The 23608-nt window shown below is 46.5% G+C and overlaps 1 protein-coding gene across 3 annotated transcripts in view; it reads right to left on the bottom strand.

Moving 5' to 3' along the window:
* Positions 1–541: 541 nt before the first annotated feature.
* The window catches only part of Thrb (thyroid hormone receptor beta), a 93127-nt gene continuing 70060 nt past the window's right edge, over positions 542–23608 (bottom strand). For all 3 annotated transcript variants that reach the window (XM_032917249.1, XM_032917248.1, XM_032917250.1), the window contains 5 exons: positions 20564–20711; positions 17283–17488; positions 8173–8319; positions 4564–4822; positions 542–1528 (listed from right to left, as the gene is read on the bottom strand). In XM_032917249.1, the coding sequence (XP_032773140.1) occupies positions 1287–1528; positions 4564–4822; positions 8173–8319; positions 17283–17488; positions 20564–20711 (1002 nt within the window). In that variant the 3' untranslated portion in view covers positions 542–1286. The remainder of the gene's footprint in view (positions 1529–4563; positions 4823–8172; positions 8320–17282; positions 17489–20563; positions 20712–23608) is intronic.

Here is a 23608-nt window from a genome sequence, read left to right as displayed (position 1 = left end):
TGGGCTGAGCGGCAGGTAACGGTGTTTCCTATGCATGGTCTGCTATATTTTATGAGGACTATTTGCCAAGGTAATAGTGTATAAGCTACAGAAGAGTTAGTGTTGAGAGAGAAGAGAAGAGAAGAGATTTAGTGTCTCAGAATCTGAGGAGGTGGGTTTGGGAGCAGAGATGGGATGGGACTGGGAGACATTTGTGAATGAGTAAAGCGCTTGCCGATCCACGGGGAGCATTCTCCCTAATCGGACAGCCTACAGCATGAGTAGTTCTTTTCCTTTGAATCTGATTGTTCCTGCATTGATCTTTTCCAGGGATTTTTCCAAAAGAAGACTGGAGTTTCAACACGTCCAACACATTGGAAGATTCAATGTACAGGGAAACATCACCAGCTCAACAGCCACAGGCTGGGGAGAGGGCTGGTTCATAGGCCATCGGAAGAGGAAAGGCGCTCTGTAAACAGGTTTGAGCTCTGTGGGAATGGCTTGTGAATCTATCTAAGCTGCAAAGGTGCCTTCCTTCTTGAGGTAACACCCCGTGCATTTTTGGAAACTATGCTGTAACATGGATGAAGATTTCCAAGCTCTACGGGCATCCTGAAAAGGAGACTTTCCTTGTGGCCTCAAACCAGTCAAAGTCTCCAAGTTCTACTCTTGCGCAACTTGAAGTAAATCACAAGGTTACAGAAGGCCATGGAAAGTAACGTTGATTTGTTATGGTGTGGGTATCCTGCACATTCCAAGTCAGCCTGCTTGGAGAGTAAGGGTGCTGGAAGCGGTAAGCTCCTGAGTAGCTGTGAGTTCCTGAAGCTGGAACGGCTCCTCCCCTCACGTGCCAAAAGCCACGCCCAACCCGAAGTGGCCTGAGCTCTGCCAGCTTCACCTTACAAACAACAGAACTGGATCGCATTGGATCAAGATGACTGTCGTCTCGGTTTTAAGGCTTCTTTAGTCTTCTGTAATGCCATTTGGCTTGCTTGAGTCTGCCCAGGGACAGATGGGAGCTGGTGACGACGACGTGGTGCTGGTGAGATGATCGCCCCCACTCGGCCTGCACTGCTGTAAACCCCTCAAAGCCGTCACACTAAGGACTGGAGAACGAAACGCAATGGTTACAAAGACCCACATTCAAAGGACCACTTCGTCCAAGTCTATGCCACTGATGACCCGCTGACCCTCTGATGATCTCACTTGACACAAAGAAACGAAGAAACGACAACAGAAAGAGCTACAGGTGGAATGCAATGACACCCAGTCGTGCTGCAGGAATGACAAGAACCTGTCCAGTCCGTTTAGTCCTCAAATACTTCCAAGAACAGAGGCGGGAAGAGCTCAGTGGGGCACTCCACCTTCATGTGGAGGAAGCGGCTGGCGTGGCAGGCTCCAATCATCCGCAGGTCCGTCACCTTCATCAGGAGTTTGGGCCAAAAGTGTGTCACATGGTGCTTCCGGTAATTGATATAGTGTTCAAAGGCCAACAGGAAACTGTCTTGGTATTTCTCAATTCTCTCAACACAAGCTAGCCCTGGGCGATCTGAGGGGAGGAAGAAGAGAGATACGAATTTAGAGGTGGAAGGAGTGAGCTTGTCTGAGTCAGTTACAGGTCTGGGGACTCCACTGCTCCTAGGAGTAAGCAAGAATGCAGCATGGGCTGCAGAGTACCAGACACCAAGGTAAGGTAACAGTTGAGATGGATACTCTGGCGGGGGAGGGGCGCAGTGCTGAGATGGATACTCTGGATGGGGGAGGGGCGCAGTGCTGAGATGGATACTCTGGATGGGGAGGCGCAGTGCTGAGATGGATACTCTGGTGGGGGGAGGGGCACAGTGCTGAGATGGATACTCTGGATGGGGAGGGGCACAGTGCTGAGGTGGATACTCTGGTGGGGGGCGAAAGTGCTGAGATGGATACTCTGGTGGGGGAGGGGCACAGTGCTGAGATGGATACTCTGGATGGGGGAAGGGTGCAGTGCTGAGATGGATACTCTGGATGGGGGAGGGGCGCAGTGCTGAGATGGATACTCTGGATGGGGAGGGGCACAGTGCTGAGATGGATACTCTGGTGGGGGAGGGGTGTGTGCTTCTAGGCAGCCACAATGTGAGCAACTTCATTTTCCCCTGTGCTTCTTATCATGATGCTCTTTCTCACCACAGGCATGGAAGCAATGGGACCAGTCAACTGTGGACATAAGCTTCTAGAACCATGAGACGAGGTAAATCTTCTATCCCTCAGGTTGGCTTTAAGGAGTGTTTGTCATAGTGATGTAAAAACAGACCTATTTGCCGTCTCTACTAGTCTCTCTCCTTACTGACTTATTCTGGTGGAAGCATCTTATTACACAGTAATGAAACCCATTTTCCATAAGCCGATGATAACTATGAAAACAAATGCCTGCAGAAATACTTATTAAATAATCAAAGTTTCTTTATTAAAGACAAAGATTCTTGCTGGAGACTTCATGCCCTTGAGAACTTTCTGGGTAAAAAACAGGGTAGTAAGTATTGGATCAATGTTAAAGTCAGACTAGCCTCCCATTGACTCTTTCTTCTGCCTTCTTTAGGGCGTACGACCAGAAGACATTGCAGAAGAAATAGCTTCCTTCCTGTGTAAGTCAACATTATTTAAGTGCGTCTTTATACCAATAATGATTTAGCTAAAACTTACTTTCATTTCCTCATGACTATAATTCCCACATATGTTCAATTTCTATTTTAATTTAGAGAGGCTGGATCACAAAGGCAGCCCTTAGAGAGGCTCCAAATCATATTCCCCTGAGGACCCTCAGGTAGCCACCGGTTGTAGCCCAGGTACTAGCTGTGCAGTTCCCCCATTGTGCAAACTTTCTCCACATGGGTGTTATTCTCTCAAAGCCCCAGGGCCCAGGTAGAATAAGTCTGGTTGCAATAATTTATGTTATATATATATATATATATATATATATATATATATATATAATCACATGAGGTAACAGTAAATATGGTGATTCTATTGGTTAAAAGCAAGACACGGGGAGGGGGTTACACCAGGGTGAGAACAGTAGGAACTGGGAAAATGGAACACCCTGGACTCTGCCCAAAGTCACCCAGAGAGTTCAGTGTACCGTTCTATATATTTGAAAATTTTCCACAAACATAATTTTAAATATTATTGCTTTAAAAATATCTTCCACATCTAAATTTTATGTAGGAAATGAATTTCTAGACCAACTTAAAAACACTTAGAAAGCTTCAAGTCAATCAAGAACTCTGAAGGTGTCTGTGACTCAGATCTGGTGGATACTTGGCCGCATACCCCATTAATAGTTCTGGAGTCTTCTGAACACTGGCTTCATGCAGCTATGACCTCGAAGTATAATTAGCTAAGAGGGAGATATGGTAAAGTAAGTGACCATATCTAGTGACAGAAGTGACGAGTACTAAAGAAATAAAAACTTAACTTGTTCTGAAGGGAAGAGGAGAGCCTGGAGCAGTTTTTTGTATTTCAAGACTAGCTTCCCTTAAACAACGCAGTGTGCTTTGAATTTATTTATCGTGATATAAATAAAATGAGGATGGGTCAGCTCTGTCATTAAACCTCCACCGTGGGGAGCTGAGTTCTGACAGATTTCATTTAAAAAGATGGCGGCGGGTGGCAGGTGAAAGGCAGGCAGCATCATGTCCTCCCTGGACTGAGGAGGTTTGGATGGGCTGCAGCTGGGGCTAGTTGGTCATTAGAATGTGGCTGAAGTGATGCTGTGAGACTTAAGTCTGGTCAGCTTTTGCTTTCCCATGTAAGCAGCCATGTAAGGGTCTGAGTCCTCTTCCAGAGGAAAGGCTGCTGGGGACAACCTCTGCGGCCATGTTCAGCGCCAGCTCTGGCCATCTTGGGTGTCTTAAGCACTCGGTTTTGGGTTGGTGTGTTGTTCAGAAGGAGGAAACTTGTGTACCATAGGATGGCGCTGTCTCTCACATCTATACCCAGCATCCGCAAAGGCAGAAGCAGGCAAGGGTGGACGAACTGTCTGAAAAAGGGGATCATTTCACAGGGTTTCAACTGCCCCTGCTCCCCTTTCCCTATCCAGATTGGACATCATGCCAAGACTTAGTTACTTTAGCCAATTTTCACAGTAATGCAGTGAGGTATAAAGATTCTAATTTCAATTTTATTTGGAGATATGCAAATTCGGGCAGCTGGATGGTAACATGCTGGTTGGGACTTCATACAAATGTTTTGTGAGTGAGGCTGGGACTTGTCGCTAGCTAGCTCTGTCAGAATCCAAGGCCAAGGAGACACGCACTTCTGAAATGCCACAGCTACAATCGTTTCCACAGTTTCAAAGAGCATCTGAGTTAGAGGCCAGTGTGGTCTATGCAGTGAGTTCCAAGCCAGCCAGAGCTATAGAGTATCAGACCCTAGATATCCCCCATATTCCGCTCCCTGTCAATTGACCTCTCTAGTTTCTTGATGCAGGAGAGTCTGCTGCTAAAGGGAGACAGACAACCCATTAAGTCATGTGAATTAGCACCAGACCCCCGACTCCCACCCCACGAAGCTCTCTTCTCCCACCCTAGAGGACCTTAGCACGCTCACCTGAAGACATCAGCAGGACGGCTTGAAGCAGGGCAACCTCCGTGTCATCCAGGTTGAAAGACGACAGAGACATGCCCAGGTCAAAGATGGCGTCCGACACCACCCCAAGACCCCCGTTTTTCAGCTGGCCCCGTGTCACTGCCATTTCCCCATTCAAGGTTAGAGTCTCGCTGTCTGGGTCATAGCGCACAGCAGCTCGGAGGGACATGATCTCCATGCAGCAGCCTTTGAGGAGGATGATCTGGTCTTCACACGGCAGCTGGAAGGAAGCAGGCACATCAGCACAGAGCAGAGGATTAGTGTCAGCCAGGCTGTTGGAAAAGCAACCACTGAGCCTTGGTTGACCAATCTTAGATCTGCGTCCTCTGAGCCCTCGCTCTCTCTCATTCTCTACCTGCAGGGACAGTTTCAGCCATGTTTGTTTTGAGACAGTCTTCTGTGTCGTTCTGGCTGGATTGGAATTCACTATCACAGACTAAGCTGGCCTTCAAGTGGTAGCAATCCTCCTGCCTCTGCCTCCCAAATGCAGGGGCTACAGGTATGTAATAACATGCTCAGACTACAGCTACTTTAAAACGATGTAGATGAGTGTTTTGACTGCACATAGGTCCATGCACCAGAAGAGGTCATTGGATCCTTAGAACTAGAGGTATAGATGGTTGTCAGGTACCAACTATCTAGGTGCTGGGTTCTCTGGTAGAGTAGCCGGTGCTCTTAACTGCCATCTCTTCAGCGCCCCCCTCAACCACTGTTTTTGAAATATCTAGGCGGGTTAATCTCAGTAGTTTACATTTCTTTTAGCATAGGCCTCCAACGGATGTTACAGGCACATAGAAGCCTCCATGAGCCAACCCTTCATTGGGGAGTTTGTACCATTGCTATACTTGAAAGTGCTGCTGAGCAGAGTTCAAGACTCATCTTTTTTAGATTGTGTGTAGCTCTGCTGGTCAGCGGGCAACCAAGCTTTTCAGGAAGTACAAAACTAGAAGGTTGCAGCCAGATGCCAGTAACCAAGGCACTACAAGCTTTGCTCACAGTCAACCAGCAAATCCAGGCCAGAGGTGAAGCCAGGATCCAGTGTCCTGGCTTCCAGCTTTCTATTTTTGGTGACCCAGATGCCAGAGTCAGTGGACAAGCTAGAGAGCTTTCTACTCAGATTTCGGGGTCATTTTAAGCTTATTTGGTCACCATGTTATTTAGGTTTTACGACAATGGGCTAGTAAGACTTCACAACAGAACTCTGTGTGGCAAGATAGTAAAAAATAGAAAATTATTTTCCGGGGTTGGAGAGAAAGCTCAGGAATTCAATATTGATGTCACTTGAAAGGGTGTGAGCGACTGTTACATCTTGTGTTTCTTGTCAAGATGTATACCGTCGTCTCAGTTAAACTTCACAGTCAGACAGTCAGGTAAACATTTGAATTCCAGTTTCGTTCACACACGTGAAAAACAGACACTCGGAGTGTAATGTGCTAGTGTGCAGGGCGTGGGGATATTTTGTAGACAAGGCTGGGATTTGAAACCAGCTCTATTACAATTCAAGGCCAATGCACCTGCTCAGTATGTGAACAATGGGAACATTTCCAGAAACAAAGACTATGTAAATTGTACATAATATCTACGTCTTCCTCGAACCTCTTGGGAGATAGAAACTCTTGACTGGTCCAGTTTAGGGTACTTTGTACAACTAAAAGCAATCCCGCTGGAAGACGTTGAGCAGTCCGCTTCTGTTCAATACTGAGCCTACCCAAAGTTCAACTTTAAACTGCTTTTATTTATCTGTGAGAAACAGGCTTTGATGTCTAGCAATTCTGTTAGACGACACATTAATGATTTGCTTTCGTTTAAGTCTTACTTGTGCGAACTATATCCTTGGACGCCTGACTCAAGAGGAAGTTGGAAGGAGGAAGGCTGAGCTTGGGTATAGATGGAAAACTGGCTGGAGAGAGCAGAAAAGAACCCCAGCTCCTCCAGGACTCTCTGTGGGTCTCACCCTGATTGTCTCCCAAGCTCCCAGGTAGCGCTCACACACTGCTGAGCCCACTCCTGAGGAGAACCATTCAGCAGACGTAGAAGTGTACGTCAGATAACGCTTTTCTTCCCCCAAGTTCCTTTTGGCTAAGTTTGTCTCAGCAACAGAAAGGAAACTAGAAAAGGGGCTATTTGTTCATCATCTAGAATGTTCATAAATATTAATTAAAAATATTAAAGGCCAGAAAGAGGTGAATGCTTTCTCTGTCTCAGTTTCTCCTATCTTTGGGCTCTGTCCTTCTGAGCATGGATTCTGTGGACGCTCAAAAATAAGCAATAAGACCTTACTCCATCCAGTGTCTGATGTCACCCTCATTCCAGCTTGGCTGTCCTCACTGTAAACTCCCAGCCTAGATGAGCTGGAAGCTAAGGCAGCAGATGCTCCTCCTAGACAAGGAGACTTGGTTCTCGCAGCTGTACGACGCTCTACTCTCGACGCTATGGAAGAGGCTCACTACGGTCTCCTGGCTCTACATGCTAACTCTCCCAGGCTCCTAGAAGGTGTGAGAGCAATGGTCTGGCACTCGATGGAACTTTGCAGAGGGAGATCCATGTTCCACAGAGTACACAATCAGCCCTAGTGGGTTCAGAAAGCCAGAAGCAGGATGGAAATGTCATGATGAAATTGAACCTGGAAGATAGCCTAGTCAGGCTACTATGGTGCTTGAATCTGAACTCCATTTCAAGAACCCATGGGTTTTTTTTTCACTTTTTAAAGCCAGGTATGGTGGTGGTAGCACCCACTTGTAATCCTAGGACTGGGAAGGAAGAGACAGGTGTACTGCTGGCTGGCTGGTTAGCCTAACCTACTTGGAATGTTCCAGAAAGACAAAGAGGAGAAATAACGGCATCGGTAGCTAGGATGTGTGCTGTGCTTGTCACTCGGGCAGGGCAGAAGGACAACACTCTATATGTTGAACATGCCAACTGCTCTAAGAGACAGCAGTGTAAAATCTCAAAGATGACCAGACTCAGGATCTCGCCCATTCCCTGTAGTGTAGTGGTTCTGTTCTCACCTGCTGTAGGACAGGGCTGGTCAAAGTGAGGCAAAGAAGCAAGCTGAGGTGAGATGGGGAACGTGCTAAGTGAGGGAGGAAGTGTTTCTGAGGGAAAGCATGGGTGGGCTTTCCAGGCCCCAGAGAGGGCAAGAGATCAAGCTCCTGGGAAAGAAGAAATCCCCACAGAGACAGTGGGAGTCTTGCTCTGCGAGGGCCATTTGGCTTCATTCAGTTCTTCTGTATTAAGGATTGATCACATTGCGGTCTCTCTGGGACATTCCGTAGAAGACCTATCGATAGCGTTCAAACTGCGGTGATCTACTTGATAAGCTAATTTTGTTTCTCACTCAACAGTGGCTGAAGAGAGAAGGCACTGCTGAGGAACGAGCCCTTCTTTTCTTTTGACTGGGGATAGATCCAAGGTCGGGCACACAAGGCAAGTGCTCTCCCATTGAGCTGCGGCCCCAGCAGGAATTCTCATTTTGCATGGACTCTGCTAATTACTGTGAGACAATACCCTGCACTCTTGGAAAAGAAGCCATAATGAAAAGTGACCCAGTCAGAAGAGCCATATCCTCACCTCACAAAACATGGGCAACTTTTTGGCGAAATCCACCACTCTGGTGATTGCTGGTGTGATGATTTTTGTAAAATGGCTGAAGGCTTCCAGATCAACCTTGCCACCTTCCGGGGCGTTCACAATGGGTGCTTGTCCAATGTCTTCAGGCTGAGGAGGAGAAAGTGAGAACAGTTTCAGCAAAGCTGAAAGAAACCTGTGTTTATCACAGCTCTCACATAGCAGGGAAACAGGGCTGTCACTTCTGGTTGCCCCTGTGTGTTGACAAAGTAGATAATTTTCACCTCAATTATGTCTTTGAGCAAATGTGTATGCTTTGGCCATTGCTTTAATAGGCTCCAGGGGTAATGCTCACAGGACTATTGATGGAAAGAGGTTTTGCTGGCACAGGGGTCATACATAGGTCTGTGGAAAGAATTCTAGATCACTGGTAGGCACATTCAGAGCCCTGTGTTCTGGTGTGTATGTTGGGACGCAGGGGCAGTAATGGAGGCACCACAAACCCCTGACAAGCCCTTGGGGGTCACATTCTTGCTTCTAATCATGGACTCTAGTTTGAGGTGTTCTCAGCTGACAAGCCTCTCTACTGCCCATTCTTGTCTCTGTGATACTAATAAGCACCAGCTATGCATGGCTTAATAGCACACGGACGCCAGCTTTCACTTCTCTATCCCATGTGGCTCACAGAAGCCCAGGCCTTTAAACAAGTGCAAAAGCAGGGAAGGGAAACATGTCTGTAACATCTGTCCACTTTCTGACACCCGGAAACAGATGGTGTCTTCAAGCGTCTTCTAGGAGTTGTGGCTGTCACCAAGGGCATCAGAGACTCATGGCTGTGGGATGGCGGCATCTTTGTCTGATGCTATAGTGAACAGATGTGAAGAAGATCTGGTTTCTCCAAGACACCCAGTGGTGGGAGTGGGGAGTGAGAGCAGTGGGTAGAGCACAATTACCCTTCCCCATTTGGGGAGGAGTCACAACGACAATGTCCACCGCCCATGTCAAGACTCTGTGGCTCCAAACTTCACTAGGCTTCACCTGAATCTAGAGCCAGGTAGAACTAGGGGGTCTGTCTTTCTACAGAGGTTGTGAGATGTGCTGCTGCTGGAAGTCTGGGGCCACTCTGAGGATGCCAGGCCATCAGTGAACAAACTCAGCATGGAGCATCCACCTTTCTCCCTACAGCCTGTCAGTGGTCACATCTCACAGGACAGCAGATAACCCTCACCCTCAACTTGCCCATAAGTCAGGATCTGCAGGAGCAGCCAGGCCCTGCAAGCCTTAGGGAGAATTGTGAGAATGTGTGTGTTCACAGCGAATGTGGGCAGTGCTGACTCCTTTGACATTACCCATAGGTTCCTCTGGTTTTGTTGTTGTCTCTTGTTTTAGTGGTAGTGAACAGGTGGGTCTGGGTTCTACCATGTTTTCATGGTGAATGGAGGTATCTGAGGTAACCAATGACATGGCCTTCCTGGACACAGATGGGACAGGATACAATTCCTGTCCCACTTTCTGTCGTTGTGTGAGCTAAGGAAAAATGAATGCCGATCCTACTTTGCATCTGGAGCTGGCTTGTATATTTTCTTCTTCCCCTGAACAGGAGGCTGCTCTTGCCTCCTGTCTTCTTTACAAGCCTGTTAGGAAGGAAGGTCAGCTGCTAAATGAACATGACCATACATTAACAAGGTAGGGAGTTTTGAGTTAAAATCATCTATCATCTATCATCTGTCTGTCTGTCTGTCTATATATCTATCTAAATTTATGTAGGAACATCTCAGAAACAACATATTTTTGTGTATATACATGTTCATGTGTGTGCACATATGTGTTGGTATATGTGCATATGTGTGCATGTAGAAGCCAGGGCTGATGTCAGCTGTCTCCTTTAGTTTCTTTCTAGATGCTGTTGCTCATCATAATGATGAATTTTAATTTATTTTAAAAATGTATTTGTTTTATTTATGTTTATGGATGTTTTCCCTGCACACACATACACACAGATGTGTGTGTGTGTGTGTGTGTGTGTGTGTGTGTGTGTGTGTGTGCATGCGTACCATGTATGTGCCTGGTGCCTATGGAGGACAGAATAAGGTATTAGATCCATTAGGACTGGAGTTACAGTTGGTCTTGAGACACCATGTGGGTGCTGGGAATCAAGCCTAGGCCACCCTGGGAGAGCTGCCGGTGTTCTTAACTGCTGAGCCATCTCTGTTCCCAGATCACTCTGAGACAATATCCCTCACTGAATGCAGAGCTCTCTGATTTAGTTAGACGGCTTGGCCAGTGAGCTCCAGGGATCTGCCTATCTCTGTCTTCCTAGCGCTGGGATTTCATGAATACACTCTGCCCATGCATTTTTATGAGTGGGCTGGAGACCCAAGCCTAGATACTCATGCTTCCACGGCAAACACTTTACCAACTGAACATCTCCCCAGCACCTAAACATTCATTCACCTGTGGGTAGAAAAGCAGGGGAGTCACTTCCTGTGACCAATGATTTGAAAGGTGGAGCAAAATCATGCAAGGGAACGTGGCAACGATAAAATTACAGCTTTAGTGTAACTCCACAGGCCTTTCTGTTGGGAACTAAACAGCAGAATAGATAAAAAGCATTCTGTTGTATCATTAGAGTTTGTTTCCATAATAGACCTCAGGTACTAGGGAGAAGAAGAAGAATCTGCAAGGAGGTGAGCTGCCTCCTGGTACAGAGAACTGAGATCGCAGAATGCAAATGCCTATGTGGCTCCCCTGTAGATTCTCACCCATAAGGACTGCAGATTGCTGAATTCGTCTTGAATCTGTTAGCTTATTGTGACTAGTGGCCTTGGGCACTGAGGATCTTGTGCCCAGGATGTAGTTGTGCCCAATACCAAGCTCCAGTATCAGTGATGCCCCTGGCTTGTGTCTAGCTGTGGAGAGGTCTGCTTAGCTGCCTTAGCTTGCTCATAGGGCATTCCAACAACAACATTGACTTCTGTCCTCTAGGCCCTAAATGGGCCACCTGGCTCAGCACATCTGACATCACCACCTTTGTCCCACTCATTGTCTCTCTTTTCTACTGCACATTATTTCTGGATCTTTCCTTCCTCCGAAGCCCCTACCTCAATCTGTCGTCTCTGTTCACTGTCAACCCCAACCTGAATCCTGTCTACTCCTTGACATCTTGCTAGATGACCTCACCTGAAATGACACTGGCCTCCTCTACATACTCACAGTCGCCAGTGGGTGTCACTTTTATGGCACTGAACATCTCTTACTTTTAACTTATTTTCACACTTATATAGTCACTCATCAGATAGACAGTCTTCTCAATGGGAAAGGACCAAGCCTTTGTGTTTCTGCCTGCTGTGGAACAGGCCTCTGGATGAAGTGGGGCCAGATTGCACTCTTGATGCTGAGATTATAGGAGTGAACAATGTCTCTCATACGATAAACGGCTTTGTGGTGAGGGATGATCAGTGATAGGCAAGAAAAATAATCACTGAAGAATTCTGGTTTGTGAGAAGCCTAGAGGTGACATGTTAGTCCACCAAGGTCCTGGTGACAAGCAAATGGTCAAGACTTTGGGCTGAAGCATGTCAAGGAGACAGCTGTCCATGGAGTTGAAGGAGAAATATTCTATTTTGAATGTGAAATTTTCCTCGTAGGCTCACATGCTCCATACTCACCTCCCAGGTTTATAGTCAAGGCCTCACTTTCCGTCCCTGTGAGTGTTGATTCAAGGTGACTGGCTGCTCCAGCTCCTACTGCTGGCCCTTCTTGGCCATCGTGCTGTCTAGTGATTATGTCAGCTTGACACAAGCTGGGAAAGGAGGGATCTTCAGCTAAGGAAATGTCCTGTAGGATCTGGCAAGGCACTTTTCTTAATTAATGACTGATAGGGAAGGGTCCAACTCATTGTGTGTGTCTGTCCCTGGGCTGGTGGTCCTGGGTTCTGTAATACAGTAAGCGAGCAAATCCTAGGGAGCAAGCCAGAAAGCAGCATCCCTCCATGACCTCTGCATCAGCTCCTCCAGGTTCCTGCTCTGCGTGAATTCCTATCCTAACTCCCTCAGTGATGGACTGTTACCTGGAAGAGGAAACAAACCCTTTTCTCCCCAAGTTGCTTTGGTCAGTAACCGACAGCAACCCTATCCAGAATGGCCATGAGGGACTATTCTTCTCAAACCGTAATTCAGAATAAACCTTCCCTCTTTGAAACTGTCCTTGTCAAGGATTTGGTCAAAATATCAAGGAGAGTAACTAATACTCATTGCAAAGTGCTGAGGACAGAAAAAGGCCCAGTCCGATGGAGCCCAGCAGAGAAGCATCATGTTGGGCCCCATGGACCACGGGAGGAAACAAACATCTTCTAGATACAAAACGATAGTCATTGAAGGGCTACAGACAGGACAGAGGCTTGATGAGGTGTATGGATGTTGGTTTGGGGAAGGGTTGAGCAAGGAGAAGCTGCTGTAATTCAGTCAGGTTGAGGTGGGTTGGACTATGAGTTCACGGTAAAACAGCCAGAAATGGAGGACCTATGAAGATGCACAGGGTGTCAGCTCAGGAACCCCCAGCGCTCTGGCTTCTCTGGACAGTAGGAACAGAGAGGGACAGACATGAGGTTCAGGTGTATGTGCAGGTGTGACATCAGTCCCCGTTCAGCACTGGGGAGCTGGAGTTACACAGACCCCTGCCAGCTGGCTCTCTGGGTTGAGGTTACTTAGCGTTGGCCTTGTTACAAATGGATGGCTGAAAGCCAAGGACATCTTGGCTTAGCCCGGCAGCTTGTTGGCCCTGGCAGACTGGGATTTGGCCAGGTGGATGAGTTTTTCTCTCTGTTTGTTTAGCAGGTTCGTCTTCTCACAATGCAAAGCGATGTAGAAGGACCCTGGCACATTCAGGGCCCTGGTGTCTTGGACCTGACTCCAGGTTTATACATCCTGGGATAAACGGGGTGAAATGTGAAAGTCATATGTCATAAGCACGAGATGCCAGGTGCCTCTGTGTCCTTTGCCATAATTAGTTTTTACCCTACCTGAGGTGGTCAAAAGGCCAACGACCAGAGAGGGAGTGAAATCACTTACATAATTAGGAAGGGTAGCTCTCCTGATTGTTTCTGAAATGGTGATAATTTGGGGTCATAGATTGTGCCCTGACCTGACCTCACAGACCTATCTGACCCTTCAGTCTGTGCCCTGTCTGACACTGGTCCCAGTTGAGAACGTGGTCATCAGGCAGTGACTCAGCTGGGGGAGAAGTAGGGCAGGTGTGCCCTGACTCCAAAGGCCACATTTCATCCTTGCCTAGAAAGTCCGCCAGCTGTGCCTCTGGTAGTGAACCAGGGAGGAGAACAGAGCACTGTGTCCCCAGATGATGATGATGACAACATACACAGCTCGCTGTCCTGGGCGTGGGTTTTGTGCCAACGTCTTCCTGACACAAAGAGGGTAGAAACGAGCCTCCCTCCTCAGCCCACATCTGCTTTCACCACAGCGTCTTCAGCATGGAAAGCATTTCTGTTACCTCAGAGACTGAAGTAGATTGGGGAAAGTCATGGAAGGAACATGATCTGAATGCTTTGAAGGTGATTTGATAGCACGGCTTGAGGTTCATTATGAAACGTCATGGATTCTGCAAATGCCCTTCACTTGCCAAACACCCATTCTCTGTACCATACCTTTTTTTTTTTTTTTTTTTTTTGACTTGGCTGGAACTTGATCTTAGGGGATAAATGATGAAGTAGTTCCTTTTGGGGACCAGATAGTTACGCCTAATAAATGAGTAGGTGCAGCTTCTGTCACAACCTGAGTCTTATCCCTCACGGCTGCTGCACTATTAAGGTCACAAGCCTCGTCACACCCTTTTCCAGAACGAGGTGGGACATTGCACATAAAATAAGGAATTAGTATGTAGTGTTCTCAATACAAAGAGGAGACATCGGCCACTTAGGAAACAGAAACCCTAAAATGTCCCTTCTGACCATGGGATACTGTTCTAGCTATTGCTGTGATAAAACGCTCTCACCAAAAGCAACTCGGGGGAGGGAAGGGTTTATCTAGCTTATACCTGCCTTGTCATAGCCTCTTATTAAGGGGTAACAGGGCAAGAACTCAAGCAAGAGCTCTCTCATACAACTCAGCCCAGAGTGGACACATCAATCACCAATCAGTACTTCACAGATAGGCCCACAAGTCAATCCGGTCTAGGTAATTCCTCAGTTGAGGCTTCTCCTCTCAGGTAAGCTGGCAGTGAAGGCTAACTAGAACTGTTAGTTATGCTGTTTTCAAGTGAGATTTCTCGACATTCTTGTGGAAACAGTTCACTGCTCAAAACAGCGTGGTTTCCATTCTGAGCGCAGATACCAGAGAACTCTTTTGCAGACGTGCAAACTGACTGAGGTTCAGAGCTTACCTCACTGTCTCTGATGACGTAACACTGGAACTTCCTGCTCAACTTGAAAAGTGTATTGAGTTCTGTCTTGGTTAGTTATGGCTGTGTAACGGATTACATTAGAACATGGCAGCCTAACAGGACAACTTTTAAATTCTTTCTTAGTATGGCGGGGGTTAGGGACATAGCTAAGAGTCCTTTTAACTTTTCTGTCTTTATGGTACTGGGGATTGAATCCAGGGCCTCACAAAAAGTGCTCAACCATTGTGTTGAGCTCAGCTTCCTAGGGATGGGTTTACAGATGCAAGCTAGCACCCCCAGCTTCTTATGTGGTGATGAGGAAGAGGAGGAGGAGGAAGAAGAAAAAGAAGAAGGTGGTTATGATGATGATGGTGATGATGACGACGATGATGACATAGTTAGTTTCCTCCTTTAAGCTGGAGCGTCAAAGCATTTTTTTCTTATCCCTATGGATAGAACCCAGAGCCTTGTGCATCTGGACAAGCTGTCTCCCACAGAGCTACTATTCAGGCTCCAGCAAAGTTTCTTATGACTAAGAAGAGACTAAAAGTCGCTTAAACATCTCTTCCATTGAAATCCTCTTTTAAAAGCCATTTTCAAGGAGAGGGAAGAAGGTTCTCTCTGCAGGAGACAGGGCCTATGGATACTGAGGGTACTGTGTAGTGGCAGTCATTCAGAGGTATGCTTTTGAGAGTTTCACCCACCAGCCCTGGAGGGCTGGTGTTTAGTGGACCTGGGTTGCCCCAGCCCCATGATATCACAGGGTGATCCAGGTACAAAGGCTGAATGGTAGAGTCAGATGGGATAGAGCAGGAGTCCAATCAAACTAGGAACCTTAGAGTAACTGGTGTGGAGAAGCTGTTATTTACATTTGGATCACGAGGACATTTTCTTGATGAGAAATCTATAAAAGGCACGCATCATATGCCGTGTTGTACTGCATAGGTAGATGTAATGGCTGCTTCCATCAGTTTCCTGAAGAAAACCAGTGCATAGATCACTTCCTTCCTCTGACTGGAGTCCAACAGCAGGCCACCCTGCCACACCTTTCTGCTTTGCGTGATCAAAGTCATGAAGACTATCAGAAGCCTTGAAGGGGAGGCCTCAAGGCTGGTTCTCACGTCTTGATATTTTGCTCTTTTCTGTGGTATAGCGTTTGAAGAGTAGGGAGTGAAGCATATAGACTCGAACTGTCATAAGCGTCATTTCAGAGTTTGGCGACTTTTCTAAAGGGGACACGTGACATTATTTGTTTATTGTGACACTGAGAGGATTTGTTCCAGGGCAGATTACTCATAGCTTTCGTTCCTTCCAAAATTTCCTTTTATTATTGTTACTTGTGGTACTGGGGACTGACCCAGCATCTCATGCAGGCTGGGCAGATGCTTTACCACGAAGCTGTATGCTAGCTCTTTCATTGCTTTAACTTTTGAGGCAAGATCTTGTTAAGTTCCCTAGGCTGCACTGGTAACTCAAGCAGGCCTTGAACTCGCAACCTTCCTACCTTGGCTTTCTGAGTGGCTATAACTGTAAGCCTAAAACCACTGCGTCATGATGTTGCTGTTGTGGCGCACGGGTAATTTCACCGCCACACCTCCTTGTTTAGAGAGAGCCACTCTGATGTACAGACAGCTCCACAGGCCAGCAAAGTGTTCAGCCTTTATGCCATACACTGAAGGCAAAACCAGTCTTGGAAGTGGCTAGACACTGGCTGGAGGAGGAAGTCTGTCTCGTGAGGTGGGTGGGGAGACTTGGAACCACAGGACCTGTTGGCTTTGGGGCCTGGCTTACTCACTTACTGCAGTCATGTATGACCTCGGGCTTGACTTGCCTGTCTATAAAAAAGGGATAGCAACTCCAGAAACTTCAGAGCACCAGGAAGTCTAGATGAGAAATGGCTGGAAAGGGGTTTCACTCTACAGTCCAGTAAGTGCACACAGATCCAAAGAGGGCTGCCTTGTTCCCATGGCTACGCTCTTATTCTCTGGCTCCTGAACTTAAGCTTTTATTTCTAGACAAGCGTTTTGACTTTGGCAGATAAAAACTTAAATGTGAGGTCTGGGAACCTTCCTCCTAGAGATTCTGCTGAAGGGGGCACGTGGACAAGCCCGGGTGGCTGAGTATGAACACTCAAAGTCTGAAGGCGGAAGGGGGAGAAGGGTAAGTCAGCAGGTAGCAGACACTCCTGAGGAGAGGCTGCAGCCCTGGCCTCTCCCTGAGGTTGGAGGTATGGGAAGCTGCTCTGGATACCAGTGAATGACCATCAGCCTCTGTAACCATCAGCCTCTGTAACCATCAGCCTCTGTAACCATCAGCCTCTGTAACCACCATCAGACTCTGTAACCATCAGACTCTGTAACCATCAGCCTCTGTAACCACCATCAGACTCTGTGACCACCATCAGACTCTGTGACCATCAGCCTCTGTAACCACCATCAGACTCTGTGACCACCATCAGACTCTGTGACCATCAGCCTCTGTAACCATCAGACTCTGTAACCACCATCAGACTCTGTGACCACCATCAGACTCTGTGACCATCAGACTCTGTAACCATCAGCCTCTGGTCCCCCATTGGCATGCCCGCAGTCCTAGCCACTCTGAGCTGCAACTGCCCATCACAAAAATGGACACTAATGTCAGAAGGGTCCAGTGGACTCTAAACTTTGGCAGAAAATGAAGGATACACAGTGAGTGAACTTGGTCAGAAACCTTACCAGAAATTTCCGCTTCTGCTTCCAGTGGCTGCCCTGGGCATTGGTGGCCACGTGGGCCTCGGTGACCGTCTTGATGAGCTCCCATTCCTCATCCGTGGGCTCTGGCTTGTGCCCAATGGATTTCTGTAGCTCTTCCCGCCGTCTCTTCTCACGGTTCTCTTCTATCAGCTTCCGCTTGGCTAGCCTCTTGCTGTCATCCAGCACCACTGTGAGGTAGAAAGGTGAGAGGGACCCATGGCTAATCCAGAGCTTGGAACAGATTGTAGGCTCTGAGCCTGGAGTCACATGGGGCACATTCTCCCTTCCCCACTATGAGCCCAGTGTCCAGACCAAGTCACCAAAACAGAGCTTTGAAGGGACATGGGCACCAGGAACTTAGCTCTGTAGAAGGCAGTGGCTAAAATCAGACAAAAGCAGAGAGACTTAGAACCATACTAGCCTTGCAATCAGTTGGGCAGCCACCTGCATTCACCCCTTGGCCGTCTGTGCTTCCTGTTAAGGAAGTCTTCTAGAATAATGACTTCTGGAGTCTGCTCCCTAAGGTCTCTTGAGCCTCATGGGTCCATCTTTGCAAATCTTTGTACCTGGTCTAATCCTCCATGGTAGATAAAGAGCCTTGGAGTAGAAAGACTTGGGTTTGAGTCCTGACACCAGCACCTTCTACCTGTGTGACTGCTAAGCAGGTTTGCTAGGTTCTCTGAGCTTTCATGGGATCAATAATGCCCACGTACAAGGTATTCGCTATGGCAATGTGAGTGTGGTAATTGTTAACTAAATACAATCATGGTTTGCCATTTGTGCAAAAAGAACGGAAACTTATCAGTGAGACTTTTTAACTAGACTTGTTAAGGACATGAAAAAATGCAGGTTTTATTTTACTTAAAATTGTTGTTATTATTATCATTATTATTTGTGTGTGTGTGTGTGTGTGTGTGTGTGTGTGTGTGTGTGTGTGTGTGTGTGTGTGTGTGTGGGTGTACACATGCCATGGTACATTTGTGAAGATCAGAGGCCAACTCTGTAAAGTTGGTATTCTCCTTTGACCACATATGTTCTGAGCGTCACAGCGAGCTTGGGTGGTAAGTCCCTTTACCTGACACGCCATCTTTCCTGCTTGCGTGTACGTTTTGTGTATGTGTGCATGTGGGCGGGGCTAGTGAACCTCTGTAAACACACAGAAGCCAGAGAAGTATGCCAGGAGTTTTCCTCAATCCTCCCCTCACCTTTTTGAGACAGGGTCTCTCACTGAATCTGAACCTTGCTGTTTAGGCTAAATTCCTGGCTAGTGGGTCCACAGAATGTGCTTGTCGTTAACCCAGCCCCGGGGTTCCGAGTGCGGGTGGTCATGGCAGCTCTGATGTGTGTGCTGGAGGTTAGAACTCAGGTGTCCTTGCTTCCGCAGCCAGCCCTCTCACGCTGAGCATGGCTCAGGCTTCAGACAACTGCAGGCAGGATCGAGTCCACTCTCCTCATTCCACAGAAGAGGGACCAGAGACTCTGACTTGCCTAAGGTCAGATCAAGCTCAGGGGAACACCAGGGCTCCCACCTTCAATTCCTACAGCCCTCCAAGAGTATCTCCTTAGGACCAGTCACTAATGTTCACATGAGTGTCTTCAGATGTGGGAAATGAAGAGGAACCTTGCGAGGTAACTTTGGTTTACCTCTCAAAGGCTCACAAACCCAAAGCCCCATTGCCCTAAGGCTTCCAGAATACCACACTATTGTAGCTGTATAGACCGAATCCTGGACCTGGGCCTGTTAGGTCACATACCTAGTCAGTTAGGGCTGGCATTGGCATGGAGGTTTGCTTTTCTCTATCTTCTTGTTATTTACTTATTTGTTGAATTGTGTGTGTGTGTGTGTGTGTGTGTGTGTGTGTGTGTTTGCACACGTGTGTGTGGCATGTGCACACCCTCAGCCCCGTGAGAGGACACCTGTTGGAGCCAGTTCTCTCCTTCCACCATGCGGGTCTCAGGGACTGGGTTTATAGGTTGTCAGGCTTGGGGCTGGTGGCCAATACTGGTGTTTGATGATGACCTGACCGTCCCTGAATGACCTGACCGTCCCTGAGCAGAGGTTTTTCTGTTGAGTAACCTGGACAGATAAAAGAGCTGAACATTTGTATCCACAGTTTAGATGGACTTTGAGCATCTTAACCCCATAACTACTCACTTCTTAAACTTGATGAAATGGCTTTTTAAACAACAGTGGTTTGGAATAGTGTCATATAAGTGTTTGGTTTTGAGGTAATCATATTCACATCCTGGTCAGAAAAGGGCCTGATCCTTTAGAGGTAGAGATGCTCTGCCCAAGGCGTGGATGGACACGCCGCGTGGATGGACATGAGTATTTGCAGCCGGATACCCTAAGAGCTCTCATAAAATTCTCTGCAGCATTTTCTTCTAAGAGGAAATCATAGATTTTCTTTTTTAATTCTCTCAGAGAGTACACTATTTATGGTCCCAATAAAAACTATGATTATTTTTTTTTCTATATCAGGAAAATTCTCATTACATTGCCTTTTCATTCTTTCCTGGGTTATTCTTTTTCCTTTTAAATTCACAATTGAAATCTCTGATGTACAGTGATGATGGCTGTGGAAATCACCCTTACTGATTCCTGGCAGACGGGAGGCTGTATATGCTGGGTGACGCAGTTCTTTGTTTTATGACTAGTTAAGGTAACTGGTATAACCCCCTGGTCCAGGGATAGGAGGAGAGGCCCCATTGCTAGATGTTACGGCACTTAAAAAACTGGGTAATATAGTTTCAGTAAAAAAAAAAAAATCTATTTTGGCTAAAAATACAAGCTATCAACAGAGGGATGACTCATGTGGGAGCATTCAACTTCAAATTCTTCAGAAATTCTCGAACATGACATTTTCTGCTGGTACTCCATCTCCAAAGATGTTGACCAAATTAATTTATTTCTGCTTTTGAAAACACAAGGACTGGTCCATAAGCCTCTCAGCATATGGAGCCTGTGTATGAGAAGTGACCATGCTACATGCTTCCAACCACACAGAGATGGTCTAACTCCCCTCTTCTCACATCATCTGGATGCTTTGGAAGTTGGGAATTGAGAAGTCAGGAGGAAGAAAGCCAATGATTTCCATCTCCCCTCTGGTAAGGCTGGATGTTGGAGGGAAGGGAGTGTGCGAGAGCCGGATCTATCCACAGAGGTTCCTGCTTTCTTTATTGATGTTGAACCAAAACCTCCCCCCAACCCCCGCCCCAGTTCACACTTCACAATACCAAGCAAATGAAGAACAGCTACTCACGGTCTGTTGCCATGCCAACATAGATGCATTTCTTAAAGCGACATTCCTGGCACTGGTTACGGGTGACTTTGTCTATGATGCACTTCCCTTCATATTTACAGGAGTAAGATGGATGGAGACTTTTCTGAATGGTTCTTCTAAAGAAACCCTAAATGAGAAAGACGGGAGATAACAGGTTCATATTTTCTGAAGATAGATGACTGCAGAGTTTCGTGTCTACCTGAGAACAAGAGCAATTGTTCTGGCCCTTAGCCTGGGCCGGGGCCTCCAACTTTACACCCTCAAATGGACGATGGTGAGGCAAGTGAATCTAAGGAGCTGAGGGAGGCTTCACAAGGCTGCCACGCCTTCACTGTTGTGTATTTTACTCAAATAAATGAAGCGAACGGGCAACCTGGTGTGTGCTCTTATTCTTCTGTATATTAAATGGTATAACCTTTATTCATATGGTGTCATAACTTGGCTGCTAAGTGAGTGAAGAGCTTTATTACTTTATCCTGAATTACAAGAGCAGAATACTTGGTTGACAGTTTATTTAAAGATAAGATATACTTGAAAGAATATTTCTTTAAGGAACCCATTACTATGTACGATGAACACATACACACACACCTAGAACATTTAAAGTTGTTTGGTGATTAAACATATGTCTTTATTTCATTTAGAGATTTCACTTAAACTTGTTTGACTCTTAAGATAGCCATGGCCTAGACCCAAAGCCTGCTCCACCCAAAGGATGCTCAACTGTGTTTGTTACAGCTTTATTTACAAGAGCCAGAAACTGGAAACAACCCAGATGTCCCTCACGCCTAGAATGGATAAAGAAATTGTGCATTTACACAATGGATCATTACTCGGTGGATAAATATATGACGCCGTGACATTTGAAGGCAAAAGCAGGAACTACAAAAAAAAAAAAAAAAAAAAAAAAAAAAAAAGGTCATCCTGAGTGAGGGAACCCTGACCTAGAAAAACATACGGTATGTGTTCACTTATAAGTGGATATTAGCTGTTATATAAAGGATAATAGTGTTACAATATGTATTCACTTATAAGTGGATATTAGCTGTTACATAAAGGATAATAGTGTTACAATTCACAGACCCAGAGAGGTTAGGTAAAGCAGCTTTGGGGAGGTGCGTGGATCTCCCTGGGAAGGGGAAAATAGAATAGATTTTGGTAATGGACTGGGGGTGGATAGGGATAGGAGAGGGAGGGATTAGGTGGGAGTGGGGGATGGAGGGATAGAGTGCACGGAGAGACTCTAGTGCTGTGGAAACTTCCTGGAATCTATGAGTGTGACCCTAGTGAGGGCTCCTAGCAATTGAGGATACAGAGTCTGAACTGGCCATCTTTTGTAGCCAGGCAAAACTTCCAGTGGCAAGACTGGGTTGTGTTTGGTTGACTGAGGGTGTCTTGTGGAGATCCCTAAACAACCAAGGCTGATCCTAGGACAGAGGGTTGCTCTCAGAAAACTGACCGCAGGGTCCCATTGCCTTGAGGACAACATCCACACTGAATGCACAGAGGTAGAACTGGTGTCTGTATGGAACCAAATCCCTGTCTTCTCGTCTCTGGTGTGAGAAGGCTACAGAAAGAGAAACCTGGAAGCCAACCCTGGACCTACCATCTCCCGAAACAGGGCATTGCTATATGATCTGGGCTTACTTGGAAATTTCTATATAGCCCTGGATATCCTTGAACTTGCGACCCTTCTGCTTTAGTCCCCCAAACGCTATGATTCCAGACTCCAAATGTGTGCCACAACACACAGATGCACTCCAGTTCTTTCCTTAGTTGCTCATCCGACACGAAATGGTTCTGCTGTATTATTTACTTGAGCAGATATTATAAAATGTTTCCTCTTCCTCATCCCCAAAACTATCTAATTTAACTACCAAATCTAACAAACACATAGATAGATGTAAAGATGATAGATCTCTTAATTTTTAAAGAGGGATGAATGTTAACTCCTGGAGATAAACTTAAAGACAAGACATTTACGTGAAAAATTATTTTAGGGATTAGGGGTGTAGCTCGGCAGCATAGTACATGCTGTATATGCATGGAGCTCGGAGATAATTCCTCAGCACCAAAACCAACCCACCCACCTGTGAGCTGACAAAAGAGGCTTCTTAAGGGATAAATAAGAACACAGTCATTGACTTGTGCATGAGTGGAGACCTGGCCTTTAAAACCTACAATAAAATGCTTCTGTGCTCAGAGAAGGACCAGATTAATTTCTTAATGGTCCCAGATGATGGACTAACCAGAAATAAGGACCTCCACGTAGCCAGGTGTGGCACACGCCTTTTATCCCAGCACTCCTGGCAGACTCTGAGTTCGAGGCCACCCTGGTTTACTGAGTGAGTTCCAGGACAGCCAGGGTTACACATAGAAACCCCTGTCTTAAACCACCACCACCACCACTATCACCACACACACTCTCTTTTAAAGTAACTCTTTGTTACTATCCAACATTTTTAGCTGTAACTTGCATCTTGACATAACACAGAGTCAACTAAAAGAGTCCCAATTACCCAGATAATTTTGCCCTATGAGTGTCTGTGAGGGACTGTCTTGGTTGTTTATTGATTTAGGGAGGCTTCGCTCACTGTGGGTGGCACTGCTATCTGGGTAGGTGGTCCTGAGCTGTGTAAGAAAGCTAGCCAAGCATGGACAAGTCAGCAGTAACCTTCCCCCATGTCTCTGCTTCCCATTCCTGCCCTGACTCCTGCAGGGGTCCTTGAGTGGTCTGTGGCCTGCAAGTTAAGCCAAGGGATCCCTGCATCCTCGATTTTGCTTGGTTTTTATCACAGCAACGGCAGGAAGTGAGTACCACTTCAGTCCAAACTTGAAGGGGAGCTGTGACATTTTAGAACATAACAGTTTAGACACTGTTTATGTACAGGCTGTTTAGAAAGTTTGGAGTTATAAAGGTTAGAATCACTTGGGGGAATTTAAGAGTCATGATGACTTTTTATGTTTTCTCTCAGTTCAAATTTTACCTTCTGAGTTTGTTGTGAAAGCACTGTAATATTGTTA

Source organism: Rattus rattus, chromosome 12 (genome assembly GCF_011064425.1).
Source record: "Rattus rattus isolate New Zealand chromosome 12, Rrattus_CSIRO_v1, whole genome shotgun sequence".
Classification (NCBI taxonomy): Eukaryota; Metazoa; Chordata; class Mammalia; order Rodentia; family Muridae; genus Rattus; species Rattus rattus.
Note: the sequence above shows the minus strand (reverse complement) of the source record. Positions and strands in the feature narration are given on the sequence as shown.